Source organism: Sinocyclocheilus anshuiensis, unplaced genomic scaffold (assembly GCF_001515605.1).
Source record: "Sinocyclocheilus anshuiensis isolate Anshui unplaced genomic scaffold, SAMN03320099.WGS_v1.1 scaffold96, whole genome shotgun sequence".
NCBI lineage: Eukaryota > Metazoa > Chordata > Actinopteri > Cypriniformes > Cyprinidae > Sinocyclocheilus > Sinocyclocheilus anshuiensis.
The window spans coordinates 539,348-559,590 of NW_015554094.1; the positions used below are offsets into that span (position 1 = coordinate 539,348).

Here is a 20,243-nt window from a genome sequence, read left to right on the forward strand (position 1 = left end):
AGAGCTTTCACTGGGGAGAAATAAGATGCAGCAAATCCTGAGAGACCTGCAGAAACACGGGTTTGAGGAGCAGCAGAAGAGAGAAAGATGGAAGGACAGAAGAAAAGCAGAGGAGAAATGAGCAGAGAAGCCACGTGAGTATAAAGGGGAAAAATATTATCAAGTGTTTTACCAGGAATACCTGGTTTTTTGCATTTTGCAATACAACTTGATGAATGTTATTTTACTGGTTTAGTAATTCTATATTTAATTTTTGATTATTATTACTTATAAAAAGCAACATCATTTAAATACAAATGAAACAACCCTGAACTCAAAATGTATAAATTAACATTTTTTCAGGACATTGTATGGTAATCACAGCTTCTAAATCTAGAAATGTTTCATAAACTAAGAGCCAAAGCAGGTGTTGCTACCTGCTCAAAGACAGCAGGAGGAGGCGTCTCTTTCTTCTCCTCTTTCTTGGATAACAGAGTCTTGAACATCTTGGGTACTGGAGACACTAGAGCTTTCACTGGGGAGAAATAAGATGCAGCAAATCCTGAGAGACCTGCAGAAACACGGGTTTGAGGAGCAGCAGAAGAGAGAAAGATGGAAGGACAGAAGAAAAGCAGAGGAGAAATGAGCAGAGAAGCCACGTGAGTAAAAAAAAATGTGCAAAGCATGAATAAAGCAAAAACAGAACTACATAAGCAGATCAGCACCTTCAGTTAAAGCACAGTGGCCAAATGAAGCGCAAACCCTTTTTACTGAACCGTTTTACTTAATAGCATTTTGATGACATGCACCAAACAACTGCTGCAAACACAAACCTTTAATAAGCGCCATGCAGTGCTGGTTAATGCACTTGTACATGTACTAGTCGTCAGTAACAACTTTCAACAACTTATCTGAAGTTATCTGAAGTAAAGTGCCGCTTGCTGACAAGGTGCTAGAGAGCTTAGGCTGGTTGCTAGGGTGTTGCTAAGGTGTTCTGAGTATTTTAATTATGTTACTTTTCAATTTCAGTGGTATTATGAGTGGTTGCTGGGGTGTTGCAAAGGTGTTCTAAGTGTTTTTATGTTGTAAGCAGTTGCTGTGGTATTATGAGTGGTTGCTAGGGTGTTGCTAAGGTATTCAGAGAGACTATCATATTTGTATGCAGTTGCTATGGCATGATGAGTGGTTTCTAGGGCATTGTTCTCAATGCTGTTATGTTGCTATGGTATTCTGGATGGTTGCTAAGGTGTTGCTAAGATGTTTTGTGTGCTTTAATCATGTTGCTATAGTGTTCTGTATGGTTGCGAGGGTGTTGCTAAGGTGTTTTGAGTATTTTTATCATGTTGCTATAATGAGTGTTCTGTATGGTTGCTAAGGTGTTGCTAAGTTGTTATCAGTGCTTTTAACATGTTGCTATAGTGTTCTGTATGGTTGCTAAGATGTTGCTAAATTGTTCTGTGTGCTTTTATCATGTTGCTATATTGTTCTGTATGGTTGCTAAGGTGTTGCGAAGTTGTTCCAAGTGCTTGATCATGTGTTCTGTATGGTTGCAAAGGTGTTCTTGCTGTTTTTGCTGGTTTGTTGCTGTTGGCATGTAAGACAGCCAAACTCTAGAGTAAAGTCAAACAGGTAATGCAAGCTCTGGCTCACCTGTGAAGGGAAACGTGGACAGCAGGAGAGGATGAGGACAGTTACCTGGCTCCGAGTTTTGATTTTGTACTGACGCTGAGTGAGATGGACTCTTTGTGGCTGATGTTAGCATAGAAATCTCCTGCCGACTGTCCCAACCACTCTACAGAATGTCAAAGCACGGACATAAACCATCAGTAAACAAGCTGAACATCTGGATGGACAGTAAATAAGTAATAAAATGAACCTGAAAATGAAACAAAGACGCAAATACTGTACAAATTCAGGTATCCTGAATGTTACTGAGTGAAGGATTGTATCACAGTAATAAATCACTGCTTGCTATTAGTAGTTTCCCAAAACAGTGGCATACTAAGTATGTACTGAACTGTCACACAAACCAAACTATTGGAAATCTGAACTGCTATGCCACTATTTAAGGTGCTTTTTCTTACTTTATTGTCTTCTGAGTCTTGGCTGCTGGACAGATCTTTCCTACTGCCAGAGAGCTGAAAAATAAACAGCTTATATTTCATTTCTGGTTTAATTTTAAGCTGATTTAGATGATTTTTTCTCAGAGATGTTGTTCATGTCTTACCCGGTGTACATTGGGTGAACTGAGGCAGCGTTTGGGAATCTTTCCTTTATCTGTCAGATGTTCCCTCACAGAAACCTCCTGAATTCACAAAAAAATACAAAGATGACACATGTACGTGTATATAGCAAAAAACAAAGCATTTATATTCTTATTATTTGGCATATATAAAGTAGATACAGGAGATCATGAAGTATGTCAGACCTGTCTGAGACGGTCCAGCGTGAGGATGTTGTCCACCGCTAACACACTCTGCAGGTATTTCTCGATGGCAGCTTCACTTTCCGCTCCTGGGTTGTCGGTGCTGGCAGCCAGTCGGGCGAGCATCTCTCTGTCCTCAAATCTCTGAATGTCCTGTCAAACAAATGCACACACCGGTTTCTGTTACCTGCTTCTCATAGACTTACTGTATGTACAGTGCCATTCAAAATTTAGGTAAATCAGTACTTTTATTCAGCAAGGATGCATTTGATTTATCTAAAGTGACAGTAAAGACATTTATAATGTTACAAAAGATTTCTATTTCAAACAATTGTTGTTTTTGAACGTTCTACTCATCAAAGAACCAACATTGGTAATAATCAGAAATGTTTCTTGTGTAGCATATTAGAATGATTTCTGAAGGATCATGTGATGCTGAAGACTGGAGTAATGATGCTGAAAATTCAGCTTTGCATCACAGGAATAAATTACATTTTAAGATATATTCAAATAGAAAGCAATTATTTTAAATTGTAATAATATTTCACAATATTACTCTTTTTTATCACATTTTTTATCAAATAAATGCAGTCCTGGTGTGCATAAGAGACTTCTTTCAAACCCCAAACTTCTGAACACTAGTGTATAGTATCCAAATTCACATTGCAACTCATTTGCAACTCAAGAACTGCATGCCTAAACAAGAATAGATCATGTTGCTCTTCATGTACCCCTGGGATATTTGAGACGATCTCAAATGTGACTCCACAGCTGTGAACTGAGCTGCGGTGAGACATTCTCCTCAGCAGACTTTGAGCAAAACCCTGCAGGAAGAGATCCGATCAATAAAAGACCACTCAATAAAAAAAACACAAAAGTAACTTCATCAGTCACACCTGTCGTCCGGTGAGGTTCACGCAGATGCGCTTGCGTAGCACCAGCTGCATTTGTGCGGGATGACTGAGCAGAACGATGGTGCGGATGCTGAGGTAAATCCTCTGATCTGGCCCCGTCACTCGATTCAGCTCAGGGCTGTCATGAACGGTGCAGTCCCATGATGCCTCTGCCTTCACCTGTGGGAAGAGAGACAACTTCATGTAATGTGGAATAACCTGGTGCAGTTATCTTTTTTTACCGATAGCAAAATACTGTCTCCTCACCTCATTGTCATAGTGTTTGACTATCTGTAAGTCCATGAAATCATCTTTATCTTCTCTGTCGAGTGCAGCATCCAGACCTCCAGCTAGAGGAGCGGACAGATGATCATGGAAATCATCAGCTGTAGACAGACAGAAGAGAGAAATGTTGATCAGAAATAAGTCATACGACAGGGATTCCCCCCCCAAATTTTTTTTGTCAGCTTAACCAAATGTAAGATATTTATTCCCACTAAAATTTGAAGTTAATATTTCAATAATTTAGCAACACAAATATTTCTTTAAAAAAAAAAAAAAAAAAAAGTTGTTTTGAAGTTAATATTTCAATAATTTAGCAACACAAATATTTCTTTAAAAAAAAAAAAAAAAAAAAGCTGTTTTATTTGGATTGTTTTTATTTTATGTATGTATTTTATATACTGTATATTAGATTGTGTTATCAATAAATCAGCTTCATCTTAATAAAGATGAAATAAAATAAAATACAAATACATGAAAAACAAAATAAACTAAAATTAGAAATGTTTCCTTAGCAACTAACTGAAATAAAATTTCTAACTGAAAATGCCAAAAAGCACATAATAAAATTATGAAAACTTAAATAAAAAAGACAAGTAAAAAGACAAAAATAAAAGTCAATTTATATTAATAAAAATTAAATACTATAAAATACTAAAATAACTCTGCATAACATGCATTTAAACATATTATTTAGGTGTTTTATTTTGATTGTTTTTATTTTAAAATGTTTTAAATTTGCATTTATTATTAGCTTTTTTTTATTGGCAATAAAGACAGTTAAATTTAATTAAAATTGACAATTTTAAGTGATATTTCTGTTCATGTTCCAAATCATTCACTCATGAGGTCTATTTCAGTTATGATGCTCCCTTAGTAGGCAGCTGCCTATGTAGGAAGTAAACATCAAGGCAGCGCACCAGGATTTGGAACACGGTAAATATTTACCGCTGAGGTCCAGGAAGATGACTGGGATGTGGGTCTCCATTCCTGGCACAGGAACCCTGCAGGAACAGGAGCCAGACAGTGAAAATAAGGTTCATGTGAAGAATTCACTAAACTGAATTAACCAAAGAGGACAAAAACAAACAGATTGTGGGATTTAGGAGTTGGTTATGGTTAGATAAGGCTAGTTCTATGATTGTTTGAGAGGAACGACATATATCGTCACATACCACTCCGCCGGGGCTCCTGGGATACCACTGCCAGCAGAGGGCACCAGCACAGCGTTTCTCTCCTCTGTCAGCGTCAGACGACACTCCAGCAGCTGCGACTCGCTCTCCACATCCTCTTCTGACTTATCTGTATGTGCCATTACGTCAAACACTTTTCTCACTTTCACCAATGTCAGTCTATTCCACTGAAAAACACATTTGATTTTTTCATCAGCCCATAATGCAGTTCATCTAAATCTCATCTTACCTTGCTTGCTGACGAGTTTCTGGAGACGTTGGTCCAGATATTCCTGTCGTTCAGTCAGAGCCGTGAGCCACCGGGCCCTCAGTTTCTCCAGATCAACCTCCTACAGGTACAAACATGCAGAAGCTCTTTCATATTTTTGTAGAAACCATGATACATTTTTTCCAAGATTCTTTGATGCACAGAAAGTAAAAAAAAAAACAAAAAAAAAAAAAAAAGCATTTATTTAAGTAATAACCATGAGGAGCTTGTCTATAAAAAATCAGAACAGATAAAACAAGTTTGTGTAGCTGTTTCTTTAATGCTGGCAATTCTTTGATGCACAGAAAGTAAAAAAAAAACAAACAAAAAAAAAAACAGCATTTATTTGAAATCGAAATCTTTCTATAAATAACATTATACTTGTCTTTACTGTCACTTTTAATTAAATTAATGCATAATGAACAATAGTGTATATAAATACAATCATTCAGAATGGGTTAATTAACATATGACCATCCACATTTACATTTTTATATCTCAATGTCTACTCAATATTCAGCAACTTGTCCCGCCCTGATGAATGATAGTGACAACTATAGACATATCATAAACATTGTTTACATATTTAAAAAGGCTGAAAAGTCATTACCTGATAACTGTCCACATCTTTATCTCCCACCTTCAGAAATAACAAGAAAACTTTGGAGTTAAGACCTGTGTGTCTGCTAACACCAATTCTCACCAATAAACACACTCACCAGTCTCATTCACTACTATTGTGTACAAGTGTTGTCATGTGTGCAATCAGCAGGCGTTCAAACATGTACATTTTACCCTCATTCTGATGTTGATCAATCCATTATTCTAAATATAGAAGCATGTGCCAGCAGTTAATAATTAGCATAAGATACACCCAAACATCTCCATATAAGGACTTTCCACGCTTTCTCTCCTGTACAGACATTCCCTCATTCACACAGAGGATGCATGCATTAAAATCCACACACAGTGAAATCTTTTGAGTAAATCCAGTGAAATTAATATGTAGAACTGATCAGTTGGGTTACATTTTAAATATTAAACTATTAGGTTAAATTATAAAATAAGACTTATTGTAGGGTCACTTACTATCACTTCATTTTGAATTTAAAAGCTATAGAAGTCATTCTAGCTTAATGCTAGGGGTGGGTGATATGACCAAAATCTTATATCACGATACGAGTCATTTTATTTCATGGTAACGATATACATCACAATATAGTTATTTTTGCTTTAAATAAGGTCTTTATCAAAATTTTTGATACCATAGAAATTTCATAATTTTTGTCACCAGTGTCAATATCACAAAAACTAATACAAGCCTAAATTAAAAAAATAAATAAACTCAAGCTCACTGAAGACATGTAAACAGTCAGCGATTAAAAACAGAACAATGAAAAAAACTACAGTAGAACAAATAAATAAGAAATGCTACATACATTGTATAAAGTAATCAAATGAATAAAAACACTGCATATTCTTCACTGTGTAAATTAAATATATATTTCTTCTTATTAAAGTAACAAAAGTGATTTAGTCAAGAGCAGTGAGAGATTTTCTCTCTTTTGTTGTTTGTTTAACATGAAGGTCAGACACTGCTGTTGCTTTAAGAGCTGCCCGGATCCAATATACTGTTACACGTGTTTTCTTTCTCAGCTGTTTGCTTTCACTTTAGACCTAAATTACTGTGTTTACGAGGATACTTGCAAATACGGGCATTCTGACACTTACAAGTGTGTGTATTTAACCGTTAAAGGCTTATAAAGTGGCAAAATACTCCTGTGCTCTATGAGCATCATCTGTCTCTCTGATAGCGCGCATATAGCGAACGAGTTCTCTTTCTCTGCTGATTGCGTTTCAATGGCTTAAAATCACTTGTTTTTAAACCGCAATGCTTAAAAACACATGCAAACGAAGTTTTCGCAACCACATAGCACAGCAACGTCATGTGAGCATGTAACCGAGGCGATTATCCATAATCTCTACCGGCTGACAAATCTCTACCGGTTAATCATGTCTACTAGTACATAACCCCCCCTACTTAATGCATTCAATGTTTTTGAGGTTACCTGTGATTTTAGTGTACATCTGGTTGTACAGAACAGATCATTTTCGTTACCATATTAAATATTAAACTATTAAATCATAAAATCAGATTTATCGTAGGGTCACATAGTGTCACTCCATTTTAAATTCAAAAAATAAAATGTATAAAAGTCATTTTAGTTTAATGCATTCAATGTTTTTGAGGTTACCTGTGATTTTAGTGTACATCTGGTTGTATAGAACAGATCTTTACCATATTAAATATTAAACTATTAAATTATAAAATCAGATTTATCGTAGGGTCACTTAGTGTCACTCCATTTTAAATTCTAAAAAAAATGTATAAAAGTCATTTTAGTTTAATGCATTCAATGTTTTTTGGGGTTACCTGTGATTTTAGTGTTTGAGTTAGTTCTACATTTTCTTAAAGTTAGCCAACATTTGAATCAACATTTCTGCATGAAATTGTTTAAAACTGTTAATAATTAAAAAATCAAAACAAGGTAAAGATGAGTTTTTCACCCTCTGGGTCTCTGTGCTTTTGCCAGATCGAGTCTGATGGACCTCCACATTGCCGATGGAGATGTTGAGCGCAGACTCAGTGATTAGAGGCATGGTGCCGGAGTCCTGGACCGAACGCACCTCCACCTGAACACGCCTGGACTGACCCTGTCACACAGACACAGAATCAAGTCAGGAACTGCATCGGTAAAATCAGATCTTCTACAGAAGAAAATTTGTCAAAATCAAGTTTTACTATCATTAATGTCCACACAGACCTGTTTAAGCTGAAAGATTCCTCCTGTGCAGACATCCTTAGCTGGCTGAACCTCCACCGGCACAAACTCTCCAGCATCATTCAGCTCCAGGATCTGAACCCAGAGCTCCAGACTGCGGGTCACTTCACTCCACCTGCACGCACACAACACAGAAAAAAGCTTGAGTTAAACCCGAATAACAACCAACAAGTCCTGGCACCCTAGTTGGAGTATTCCTAAACCCAAACTGTTTTGTCAACCAAACGCTTTCCTTTCTGCCATAGGAAAGGACTTCTTTCATTAATTCATAGCCAAAACTTTCTATGAACGAGCATGCATATCCTCAGGTCATTGCTATTCTTGTGTATTGTATTGTATACTGTTTTACGCATGTTTCAAGATAGAACCACTAGTTAATGTAGCCTCACCTATACCATGTTTGGTATCTATGAATTCATATTTTGATGATTTTTGCTGATACCTATGCAACATATCAGTGCTGTAAGGATCTTTAATAGTTTTGCATCAATGCCCAATCCAGTTACATATGCAAAACACCATGTTCGAAGACAAGGAGTCGTAAACTTGTCCTCCGAAAGTTTAAGTTACCATTGGCTCACTGATCTCCTGGAGGTGTGACCTCCACTCCAATTTTTTTTACTTATTAGCTTATTAGTGAAGTATAGCATATTATATACAAGTATAACTATTAATTATGCATCCCAATCATCTGTGTTTAAGGACAGTCTAATAAATGCTGGTGTACCTCTCTCTGAGAGAGCGAGTCTTTGCCTGAATCACCCCCAGGTCCCAGAGAGCCAGATTCCTGCGCGGATTCGCCTGTTTGTGACCATAAACCTCGACAGCCACGGCGCCGTCCATCAGAAACTCCAGAAAGTCTTCAGTCACGGCCACTTCTAGAGTCTACAGATGCAGAAAGAGACGTGTGATGACCGACAGGGTCTGTAACATGGAAGGAAAAACAAGGAGAGAAACAGCCAGTGCAAATGCAATGGAAGGTGTTTTCACCTTGCAGTTGTCAAACACCACCAGACTCTGCGGCTCTCTGCTGCTGGGGGCCGTCAGACCCACTTCCGGGGCGATAAACACGGGCTCCTGCTGCTCCCAGAAATGATACTGACAGAAAACGAAGTTTGAGAGGTGCTGAGGCAATCCAGTCGCCTGCAACACCTTGAGCTGGAAATAATAATAAAAAATCACTCAACTACAGTTCATAAATATTGCATGTTTGTTCGGAGACGTCCTGTTTTATCTGACCATGCAGATGAGTTTGTGTTCTTGCATCTCGCCGTCTGGACTGCTCTCAGAGACCCCCGTCTCACGCTCTTCCAGTTCTCCACTCAGACGCTCGACTTCTACGTGAAGACGACCTGCCACCTGAAAAACGACAATCAGTGCCTTGCACTCTTTAATAAACTATTTAATTCTAATCAATCTATGTGCGCACACCTCCCCCTTCTGGCTGATGATAGGCACTGCGTACTGCAGCTTGATGTCATACAGCAGACAGGACAGAAAGACATTTGCTACACCGATCAGACTGTGATTCTCCTGCTCGTCGAAGAACGGATCGGCACGCTTGAAGTATGAACGCATGGCCTGAGCACAGACAACGAGGATGAGATGAACACCTTTAAGCATACTTCATTTATGATGGTCATGGGGGAAAAAAAGTAAAGAAATATTGACTAATTGTACATTACGTTTCCTTTAAGGGATTCCCAAACTTTTTTGTCAGCCAAATCTTTGGCCTAAAATATTTACTTGAAGTAAATCCCCTTGAGAATTTAAGTAAATATTTTAATAATTTAACTACACATTTACACTTTCACAGTTCTCTGATGTCACATGACATGCAGGTAAAAATATAAATATTTTATGTATATATTTATTGTTGTATATTAATAAAATATTTGTTTTCAAATTAAAATTACTTTAAAATCTATTTTATATTTACATTTTTATTTTCTAAAATATTTTAGAGTTTTAATTTTATTTATTTATTTATAGTTTTTCAGACAAAACACTAGTCGCAAGCCAGAACATACGGACATGAACATTTCACCACCATATATTTCATTTTAGTGTTTTATTTTGATTGTTTTAAAATTCAAATAATTTTAAAACTACCATTATTTACATATTTAATGTTTAGATTGTTATCTCCATTAAAACACAACATAACATTAACCAAAATGGATGGGAAATTATATATATATATATAGTTATTTTAGCAATGTTATGAGTTACATTGCATAGTTGATTTTACAATTTCTTTTATAATAAAATGTATACTTTCAGCTTTCATACCCTCAATTGAGAGACTTAAATATTTGTATTTAAATATAATTTCTATATAATAAAATGCATACTTACAGCCTCATATAAACTGAGAGACTTATATATTTGTACTTAAATATATATTTTTTTATAATAAAATTTATACTTAAAGCCTCATATTAATTAAGAGACTTCTATATTTTTTCCTAAATATAATCATTTTATAATATAATTGATACTTTCAGTTTTTATAGCCTCACATTAATTGAGAGATACATTTGTAATTAAAAATAATGAAAAATAAAATAATGAAGGTAAAAAAATGTATTAAATAATCTAATATTAAAAATAATGACAATATTAAATAATAAAAACAAATAATATTAAAATTACATAATAACAACAATAATAATACATGCTACATTAATAGCTCCAAAATAGCATTGTCACACAGCAGTTAATATTGCTAGAGTAAAAACACAGTAATGTGTACTATGGTAATTCTGATAATGTAGGAAGTTGTCATGTGATTTGACATACAGGATCGTCCTCGTCATAGTCTTTCCACTCCTGGTACAGCTCTCTCATGTCCAGCAGCCGGTTCTCCATCTTCTCCACGGACCAGATCTGCTTCCCTTTGCCCTTCCTCCTCACCTCCACCGCCGGCTCGCTCAGAACCGTGTCCCGCTGCGGTCAGAAAACATCCGTTTTTATTAAAGCGGCATTTTCACCCTAACCCACATTTCAACAAGCTCCTCTATTAGTATATACTGTAATGCTCAAATCACTTCCTCTGAGCCACTTTCAATGTCTGAATTTCTCTGACTGCTCATGTTTATAGAGACTAAACTCACAAAGAACAATTTCTGGCTGATGAAATACATTTTAGAATAAATGATAATAAAAAACAGACTATTGTTTAATGTTTGGGGTTGGTACGATTTTTTTTTAAGTTTCTTCTGCTCACCAAGGCTGCAATAATTTGTCTAAAAAAATACAGTAAAAACAGTAATATTGTGAAATATTATTACAATTTTAAATAACTGTTTTCTATTTGAATATATAGTAAAAAGTAATTTATTTCTGTGATCAAAGCTGAATTTTCAGCATCATGACTCCAGTCTTCAGTGTCGCATGATCTTCAGAAATCATTCTAATATGCTGATTTACTGCTCAAGAAACATTTCTGATTATCATCAATGTTGAAAATAGTTGTCCTTCCAAGTATTTTTGTGAAAAACGTGAGATTTTTTTCAGGATTCTTTGATGAATCTAAAATTCAGAAGAACAGCATTTATTTTAAATACAATTTTTGTAACATTATAAATGTCTTCACTGTCACTTTTGATCAATTTAATGCATCCTTGCTGAATACAAGTATTAATTTCTTTCAAAAAGTTCTTTTGAACAGTAGTTTATATATTATCCCTGATTTTTCCAGATCTTCCATGACTATGTGAACCATGATGAATAGTATGCCAATTTAATGAATATTTTATTGAACATTTAATCAAATATCGCTAGGTTTTCGAGTAAGTTATACAGACTGTGACAAACATGTCATCCAGTTCAGTTTCCTAAGAACGATTTACGAAGCCTTGCTTGTTGACTGAACCATTTAAATGAACCATTCGTTTTGAACGGTTCACAAATATGACACCACACATCTACAACATTAATGTTAAAAATATAACCGGACAAATACGTCAACAATCAATAACACGCACATGCACACGCACGCACGCACACGCACGCGCGCACACACACACACACACACACACAGAGTGTCTCTCCTGACCTTGCGGTTGGCGTTGAGGTTAGCAGCCGGGATCTGCAGTGTGACTTTATATTCGGTTTTCTTGTTGAGCTCTTCAGCGATGAATCCAGCCTCCTGAACCAGCAGATTGGCCTTCACGATCTGATCTTTGAGCTTACGCAGACTTCGATTCATCAAAACTTCCCTGAAAGCACAGAAACCTGATATTTAGTACACACACACACACACACAACTCAAAACACACTGAGTGCAAGTTTGTGCTGGGCTCTCACCTCTCGTCACTCCACTGGCGCAGTGGGCTCTGAGAGGAGACCAGGCGCTGCTGCTGCGGGTGAGAGCCCTGCGTCTGCAGCTCTGTCGACAGACTTCTGCGCAGCTGCTGCAGCTCCTGCTCGTACATCAGCCGCTGTCGCTCCAGAGCCGAGCGCTTCTCCTCCTCATGCCTGCGCTCCAGAGAGTGAAGCACCGACTGCAGCGGCTCTGAGACACACACATTTCACTCATTAAAAACAAAATGGTCAGAATAAGCATATCCTTTTCTGAACTATATCTGATTTCAAATAGACTGGCTGGTTAATGCTTTGTCTTCCTTTGTGTATTAAGATCCCATCCAGCGCTGTTGTTCTTTATATATTGCTTTTGTTGTTTTGGTTTTTATTTTTATTTATCTATTTAGTTTTTTTTTATACTTTCTCTTCTTGTGCAGTAAAATAATATCTCCTGAACCATGTGCATGCTTTGCATGAAAGAGTTGCATACTAAAAAAATAAGTTGGTCAAAATGCAGATGAAGACACATTTAATTAAAATACTTTAAATATGTTTTATTTATTTATCTAATAAAGCTTTTAGTGTCAAAATATCATGGAAAAACTGTCCATATAAAAAGATGGAAAATATTATTTTTTTAAATATAATTTGATTACTTTTATTTTAGAAATTAATACAAATTACATAACATACACAAACACATATATCGATAAAGATGGAAGTGTTGAGTGTTAAATATATTTAAATGCTGGGGAAACAAAAAAAAAAATTCCATGACAGATGAGAAATATTAGTGGATATTTTTGTTTTCATGGGCCCTCTAAAAAAGTCTTTCTACAATACATTTAAAAAAAATACTAGAATAAAGAAGGGGAAAAAAATATGCCATAAATAATTTCTCATTTTTGTTAAATCTGTTTAAAAGCCTGAATTCACATTTTATGTGATGTTATTCATTTTAATGAAAAAAAAAAAAAAATCATGATATATGAGAAATATTAAATGTTTTGTTTACAAAAAATGTAAATTAAAAAAAAAATCTAAAATCTTTGATAAACATTTTAAGGTACATGTGATGTTATTCAATTAAAGAAATATATTAATGGATATTTTTGTTTACACATGCTCTCTAAAAAGTCTTTCTAGATTAAATTAAAAAAAAGAATAAAAGAAAAAAATTCTAATTTTTGTTATATCCATTTAGAAGCCAGAAAAACTATATGTAATGTTATTTATTACAACAAGACAAAAAGGAATATATTTTTTATTATATATGACAAATATTACTAATTATTTTTGTTTACACATGCTCTCAAAAATAGGTATGGTGATTAAAAATGTAATGCAACTATAACATTACAGAAGAATACTGGTACAACTGCCATTCAATTTAAATGTAGCACCATTCAATTTCACTTGGATCTCAAAGTGTTTTTTTATTAGTTTGTAACACTTAAAGCAGCCCAGAATCACCCTTTAAAAGGGGTTATATTGACAGTAACAGGTTGTCTGTTGTGTGCCGTGCCTCTTACCGTTGTTTCCCAGCGCTTTCATCATGACTTCCGTCTGTGCGGACTCAAAACTGAAGCTGTTGTCACTGGAGGCGTGACTGAGACGGTCTACATCCACATCCAGATGCTCAGGAAGACCGGCCTTCGTCGTACACCCCTCCTCATCCTCAACACCAACACGATACGCGTTCGACACGCTGATCCTGAGAAACACAAAGAGAATAGTACAGTCAGTACGCACTCACACACACACGGCTTTGGGTCAATTTGACACTTTTTTCAGGGGTCGTTTAAGAAGAGGACACATTAAATGGTGTCTTTAAGATTTTAATCTAACTAAACAAATCCATTTTAATGGACATCAAATCGATGAAACACAAATAAACCCAGCACCCGAGTGTAAATGTGTCTCACTGACCTGAAGAAGTGGTTGTTTCCCCAGAGGATTCGATCCCCATGATGCAGCTGGACGGGAGACGAGACCACAGCGCCGTTCACACATGTGCTGCACACAGAGACAGACACTATACGAATCATCACATACACACATATTCTTACATACTATCACTAGCTATAGAGACAGACTAATACATAGTTACGAGTATGTAAAGCCGGACATCAACATTTTGGGTTTAAGCTTTATATAACAGGATTTGTATATAGCAGTTAATATAACTGTCTACTGTATATGCAATATATAGTTTATTCTAAATATTATATACTTTAATTGTTGTATTTGATTATTAGATTAGCAATTTACAATTTATTTACAATACAATTACTTTAAAATAATTATAAAATTTGTTTATTTTAAATATATATATATACACACATATATAAAAATATAATATAATGAATATATAAACATAAATATGAATGGATAAATAAATACCATTAAATCACATTTTCTTTCAATTGTTATGTACTGGTTATTTATGTGCACTAATGGTTTTGCACATAAATGGTGCACCATTAGTGCAGATAACTGATTAATTAGTGCACATAAATAATGCACTGTTCGCGCAAATAGTGAATATAAACTGGGTTAACAGTGCAAAAAGTGCAAAACAAACTGAGTGCATAGTGCGCTATTAGTGTAAATAACTAATTAGTGCAAATAAATAGTGCATTATTAGTGCAAACAGTGCATATAAACTGGGTCAATAGTGCAAATAGTGCACATAAACTGAGTATATAATGCAAATAGCGCACTATTAGTGCAACACAGTGCAAATACATTTTGTTACTAGTGCACATACATAGTGCACTATTAGTGCAAATAAATAAATCATTTAATTTCAGCATAATTTACATTGAGTGTTACTTTAGTATCATTGAGACACTATTATAGTTTTTATTAACATTTAGAATTTTTTTGAATTTAAAATTTAGTTTTTATTTTTATTATTTCATTTAGTTAAGGTTTTTGTAATTTTGTTGCATGCTTTTGTCATTTTCATTAGTTTATAAATAAATTACAAATATAATTTAAGAACATATTAAAAAAAGAAAAATGTAAAAATATCTACACAGTTTTTATACATTTTTATTTCAGTTTTAGTTTGAGATATTTTAATAGTTATTTCAAGTTAAACTAAATGAAAATGTTGCCTTGGCAACTAGATGAAATAATTTCAGAAATAAGCAAAATACATATTTTATATTTGATTTATTTTCAATTCATGTTTATTTTAAAGTTTTAGTAATCCTTTTAGAAATCATTTACTATTTTAGACAGTTTTGTGTAAATTTCACACTGTTTTGCGTGTAATACTCCGCTTGCCTGAATCTGTGTGTGTGTGTGTGTTTGTGTGTGAGATTACCGAGCGTTTCTCTTCGGGGTGAGCGTGATTCCCGTCTCTAGTTTGATGTCTATAACACAATGCTCTGATTGAATTGCCAAACCACACAACTGAATGTCCTGAGAGTCTGCAGAACCCACACGAGTTATGTGTTCCTGCACATAAACACACACGTCAATGAAAATACAACACCTCATCCACACCAAACTTCACCAAAACATGGCACTTTCAAATGAACAAATATTACAGCTGATAGTCAATCAACATGCATGCATATGAATAGTTTTATATAAAATATTCAAGCGGAGACCGTAACACTGATCTGTATTAATCTGTGTCTGTACCTTTAAGTAATAGACGAGCAGCTCGTTGAGAGCGGGGTCTGCGTTCAGGTTGACCAGGAAGCATTTATCATCAATGACTCTGATCCCAGACGACTGCAGAGAAATTCCCAAACTTTCCAGCTGCTTCTGTCGCTCCTGAAGAAGCAAACATACTTCAGTTCAGAGGAATGCCATCCACACTTCTGTGTGTGTTTTGCTGACTGTCCTGAGGGGTTTTATCATTTCTTTAAATGCAGAAGATCCTGACAAAACCCGCATGCGGTGATATGCTGACAATTACAAAAAACAGATCAACAATTACACACTGAAACAGTATTTTCTTGTAAAACGCTCTCCACTCATTTTTGTTTTATTTACAGTAAAACATCTGTACATTTTTGTTTTATTTACATCTTAAAAATTTCATATTTATTTCAATGTGTTACTTTGTAATTATTTGTGAAATTTACTAGCAATTTCTGAGCAAAAAGCAAATCCTACAACATTTACAGTAAAACATCTGTAAATTTTTGTTTTATTTACATCTTCTTAAAAATTTCATATTTATTTCAATGTGTTACTTTGTAATTATTTGTGAAATTTACTAGCAATTTCTGAGCAAAAAGCAAATCCTACAACATTTTTTAATGTACAATTAAACAAACTATACAAAAAAATAACAAATAAATAAAAAAGTAAAAAATGGGCCTGAAAATGTCAAAATATTTTTTGATGGAAAAATAGGGTAAAAATGTGAGACAACTAGTTATTATGCTACTATTGCTATATATGCTACTATATATATATATTTATTAGTGGTTCAACGGATCACAAATCTCACGGTTCGGATCACATTACGGTTTTTGACCCACGGATCGGATCATTTTTCGGATCAGCAAGAAAAGAAAAATATTTCAATTTAACTTGCTTTCCATTTATTACTTAAAGTGAAGTACTTCTTTGATACCACAGCAAATACTACTAGATTAACTAAGAAAGTTTAAACATGATTAAAGAGACAAGAGAACAGCCAGTAAAAATACAAATTACAAGCATAGATAAATACAACAGAATATGTTACAAATAAAATAAGGTTGGTAGTATTCAAATACAGAAATGTAATAATTAGGGAAAATAACACCGCATAGTGTTCACTGTATAAATTAAATATAGATTTTTATCACAGCTGTTTTGTTGTTTGATGATAATTAATGACAGCAGCAGTATTTATAGGCCGCTGTCCCTTTAAGTCAGAGGATTCAGAAGAGGATTCAGTTCAGTGTTCGTGCGCCGTCTGAAACGTGTGTGTGCGCTGTGTGTGCGGCTGTGCGGATAGAGAACAGCTCGCGAGTAACGAATCGAGTTCCCTTTCGCCTTTTCTCTCTGGAATTGTTTAAAAATACACACACACACTTGAGGGGATCAACCTTGTTGTGCTCATATATACTCATAATAAGAGAAGACAAAAATTAATTAGAAAAAAATCTATTAAAAGTTAATAAAAATGGTCAAAAAGCCATTAAACCATTTAAATAAATAATTAAAATAAATTAATACTTAATTTAAAATAATTTCAATGAATGCTTGGTTTACATAATCGACCCAAATCACAATCTACCAATGTAGACAGTGTAAAAATGGCCAAATATCAGGCAATTAATCAAATCAATGAACCTTATATGAAAATATGTAAATATGAAGGGATCAAAATATAATTCTAAAAATTATTAAATAAAAAATATAAATAAATAAATAAATGTGAATGGGGCAAATAATCATGTAATTAATTAATTTTTAATTAATAATTCAAATTAATTAATTAAAATGATTTAAATGCTTACATATTTACTCAATTCACAAAAAATGCAACTAAAAAAAATATATATATTCTGGCACACACATATATAAGCACGTGTGTGTGTGTTTAATACCTGTGCAATCTCCTCAGTCTTCCTGAGTTTCTCCTCCCAGCTCACAGTCATCTCCTGAATCAGCTTCTCGGACTCCTCCAGTCTCTCTTTGAGCTCAGGAGCTTTCATAGACTTTACACACACAGAAAACACACTGATGAGCGTGCTAGAGGTGAACGTTGAGCTCACTCACAGCAGACAGGTGTTCTTGTGCAGTACCTCAGCCTCGGTCAGCTGGCTACGGAGTTTCTCCACCTCTTCTCTCAGCTCTCTGATGATTCTGGCGTTTGGATCTTCGTTAACCACGGCGTGATTAACGATGCTTTTGGCCCGGTCGGCGTACCGTAGCGTGGACAGAGTCTCGTCGTAGTTGTCGGCCGCTGGACTCACCGCTGCAACCATAGCTGTGCGACTGTTTCCTCCTAAACTGTCCTGATGTGCAAAAAAAAGAGGAAATTTCAGAGTTTTGAGGAAACAAAGCCAAATCTATGGCATCCTTTCCACAGATTTTTTGAATTTCATATAAATGTTTTTTTTTTTTTTATGGTGTTTTTGGAATCTTGACAGCAATATGGACAACATGGAGGGTTTCTATGCATTTTTAAAAAGCTGCATAAAGTTTTTTATGCAAATAAAGTAACAGCATACAGGCACTGAATAACGTGAGAGTGGGAAATGAATAACAAAATGTTAATTTTGGGCTGCATTATTTCTTGAAAACGAATGATTGAATTCTTAAAGGTTTGTAGTAGTAAAATAAAGTTTGTCGTCACCTTCAGTAACCATGTGAGCACTGAGTCTCTGTAAGGAACAAATTTACTCTTGTTTTTTCCTGCACCCTGCTCCGCCAACGCCGAGATCACCAGTCCAAGAGTGGTGAGGGACCTGAACACAAAAACATTCACAAGACTACACCTGAATGTGTGCAAATGATGGTGTGTTTGTGTGAAACCAAGTAAATTAATAAATAAATAAAAGAATTAAAAAAATAAATACATTGATTAAATTAAATGATTAAATAACTGATAAAAATAGATTTATTAGAAAAAAAAAATATAGACAAACAAATGACTGAGAAAGCAATGAATTATTCCAATAAATAATTAAAATAAATAATAGTTTAAATAAATGCTTATTCACAAATAAGCATTAGGAATTACAATTATTTGTAAACACAAATATTTAAAATTTTTAATAAATAAAAAGAGAGAGTCATGTAATTAAATAGTTAAAATAAATAAAGAAAATTTTATTTAAATAAATGCTTAAACAAAAAAAAAACAATCTGACACACTATCAGACAGGGTCAAAATGGCCAAATATTAGCCGATGAACAGCAAAGTCAAAAATCCCCAACATGGTATAAACAAACATGTGTGTGTGTGTATGTGTGTGTGTGTGTGTGTGTGTGTGTGACCTGTTAATGTTGCTGCCTTCTTTGAGTCTTTCTCCTCCAGCTCCAGTTTTATCTGCTCTTTCACTGCCGGCCAGATCCACCAGACTGAGTTTACTCACCTTCTCTCCACTCGTCTGAAATCAACCCCGTCCGCACAAACAATACATTTCAATCTATGACAACAATACAGTCAACAGACCTGCCTTTTCTATTAAGTCAACATGAAGCAGAATTTACTTCTGTATTGTGATGCATTTCCAAATGACAAGAGGAACAAAGGTAAGACAGGACTTTTTAATCATCATTTGCTAATTGGATTGTGAAAATGAGCACTGCATACTGGAATGGAGGCAGATCTGAATGTAACTGGCTTCACAGCAGCACAGACTTACATCTGCCATAGACATCATGTGAACATAATCACAGGAAGAGCAAGTTATCAGATTTCGATTCAAGATTACTGAAGTCAAAAATCTTTTACAAAAACAAAAATGCATGGATGAATTGTTTACAATAAGACCAGTAACATGCAATAAACAGAGTAAATTTTGATTTCATGCTAACTTTAAAGCAGTGTATGTTTATTTACTGAGATACTATTACGGTATAGTTTTTATTCTGAATTAGGGTTTTATTTATATATTTTCTGTTTATTTTAAATTTAGTTAAAGTTTTAGTAATTTTTTCTATTTTTTTATTTATAGTTTCAGTTCATTTTTATTTCACTTTTAGTTATATTAGTACATCAAGATAAACTGTATGAAAATAAGAAATATTGCCCTGACAACCAACTGAAATTATATATATATATATATATATATATGGGTCAAAGACATTAAGATGTCCGCATCAAAAGAAATTTACAAAAGTGATTTTATGTCCATAGAATGCACATTAAATGTAAGTAAAGTGTCTACTTTTAAGGTTTCAAATAAGTTTTTGGAGAATAAAACGTCAAAATTTGGTTGAAATAATGTTACATTGTCATTAAGTGTAACAATATTTATGTAAAAATTCAAACAACATGCTTATTCTGACGTGTACATATTCAAATATATAAAAGAATAAGGGAGCATATTAAATTTTATTGTGTTTTAAATGAGTAAAAAATTCTTACTGACAAATGGGCAA

The 20,243-nt window shown here is 34.5% G+C and overlaps 1 protein-coding gene across 6 annotated transcripts in view; it reads right to left on the bottom strand.

Annotated features, from left to right (window-relative positions):
* The window catches only part of LOC107669436 (kinesin-like protein KIF13B), a 37,364-nt gene that overhangs the window by 6,756 nt on the left and 10,365 nt on the right, over positions 1–20,243 (bottom strand). For 4 of the 6 annotated variants that reach the window (XM_016461647.1, XM_016461651.1, XM_016461652.1 and 1 more), the window contains exons 11-39: positions 19,134–19,246; positions 18,490–18,601; positions 17,936–18,148; positions 17,738–17,848; positions 15,828–15,962; positions 15,505–15,638; positions 14,100–14,186; positions 13,703–13,884; positions 12,174–12,381; positions 11,923–12,085; positions 10,665–10,811; positions 9,294–9,443; positions 9,102–9,221; positions 8,853–9,020; positions 8,590–8,747; positions 7,845–7,977; positions 7,588–7,734; positions 5,630–5,659; positions 5,002–5,101; positions 4,755–4,881; positions 4,528–4,583; positions 3,565–3,683; positions 3,301–3,477; positions 3,136–3,228; positions 2,408–2,557; positions 2,207–2,284; positions 2,064–2,117; positions 1,630–1,771; positions 417–550 (exon numbers count right to left, since the gene is read on the bottom strand). In XM_016461647.1, coding sequence (XP_016317133.1) covers positions 417–550; positions 1,630–1,771; positions 2,064–2,117; positions 2,207–2,284; positions 2,408–2,557; positions 3,136–3,228; positions 3,301–3,477; positions 3,565–3,683; positions 4,528–4,583; positions 4,755–4,881; positions 5,002–5,101; positions 5,630–5,659; positions 7,588–7,734; positions 7,845–7,977; positions 8,590–8,747; positions 8,853–9,020; positions 9,102–9,221; positions 9,294–9,443; positions 10,665–10,811; positions 11,923–12,085; positions 12,174–12,381; positions 13,703–13,884; positions 14,100–14,186; positions 15,505–15,638; positions 15,828–15,962; positions 17,738–17,848; positions 17,936–18,148; positions 18,490–18,601; positions 19,134–19,246 — 3,741 coding nt within the window. The remainder of the gene's footprint in view (positions 1–416; positions 551–1,629; positions 1,772–2,063; positions 2,118–2,206; positions 2,285–2,407; positions 2,558–3,135; positions 3,229–3,300; positions 3,478–3,564; positions 3,684–4,527; positions 4,584–4,754; positions 4,882–5,001; positions 5,102–5,629; positions 5,660–7,587; positions 7,735–7,844; positions 7,978–8,589; positions 8,748–8,852; positions 9,021–9,101; positions 9,222–9,293; positions 9,444–10,664; positions 10,812–11,922; positions 12,086–12,173; positions 12,382–13,702; positions 13,885–14,099; positions 14,187–15,504; positions 15,639–15,827; positions 15,963–17,737; positions 17,849–17,935; positions 18,149–18,489; positions 18,602–19,133; positions 19,247–20,243) is intronic. The other 2 variants (XM_016461650.1, XM_016461649.1) reach the window with 2 other exon arrangements.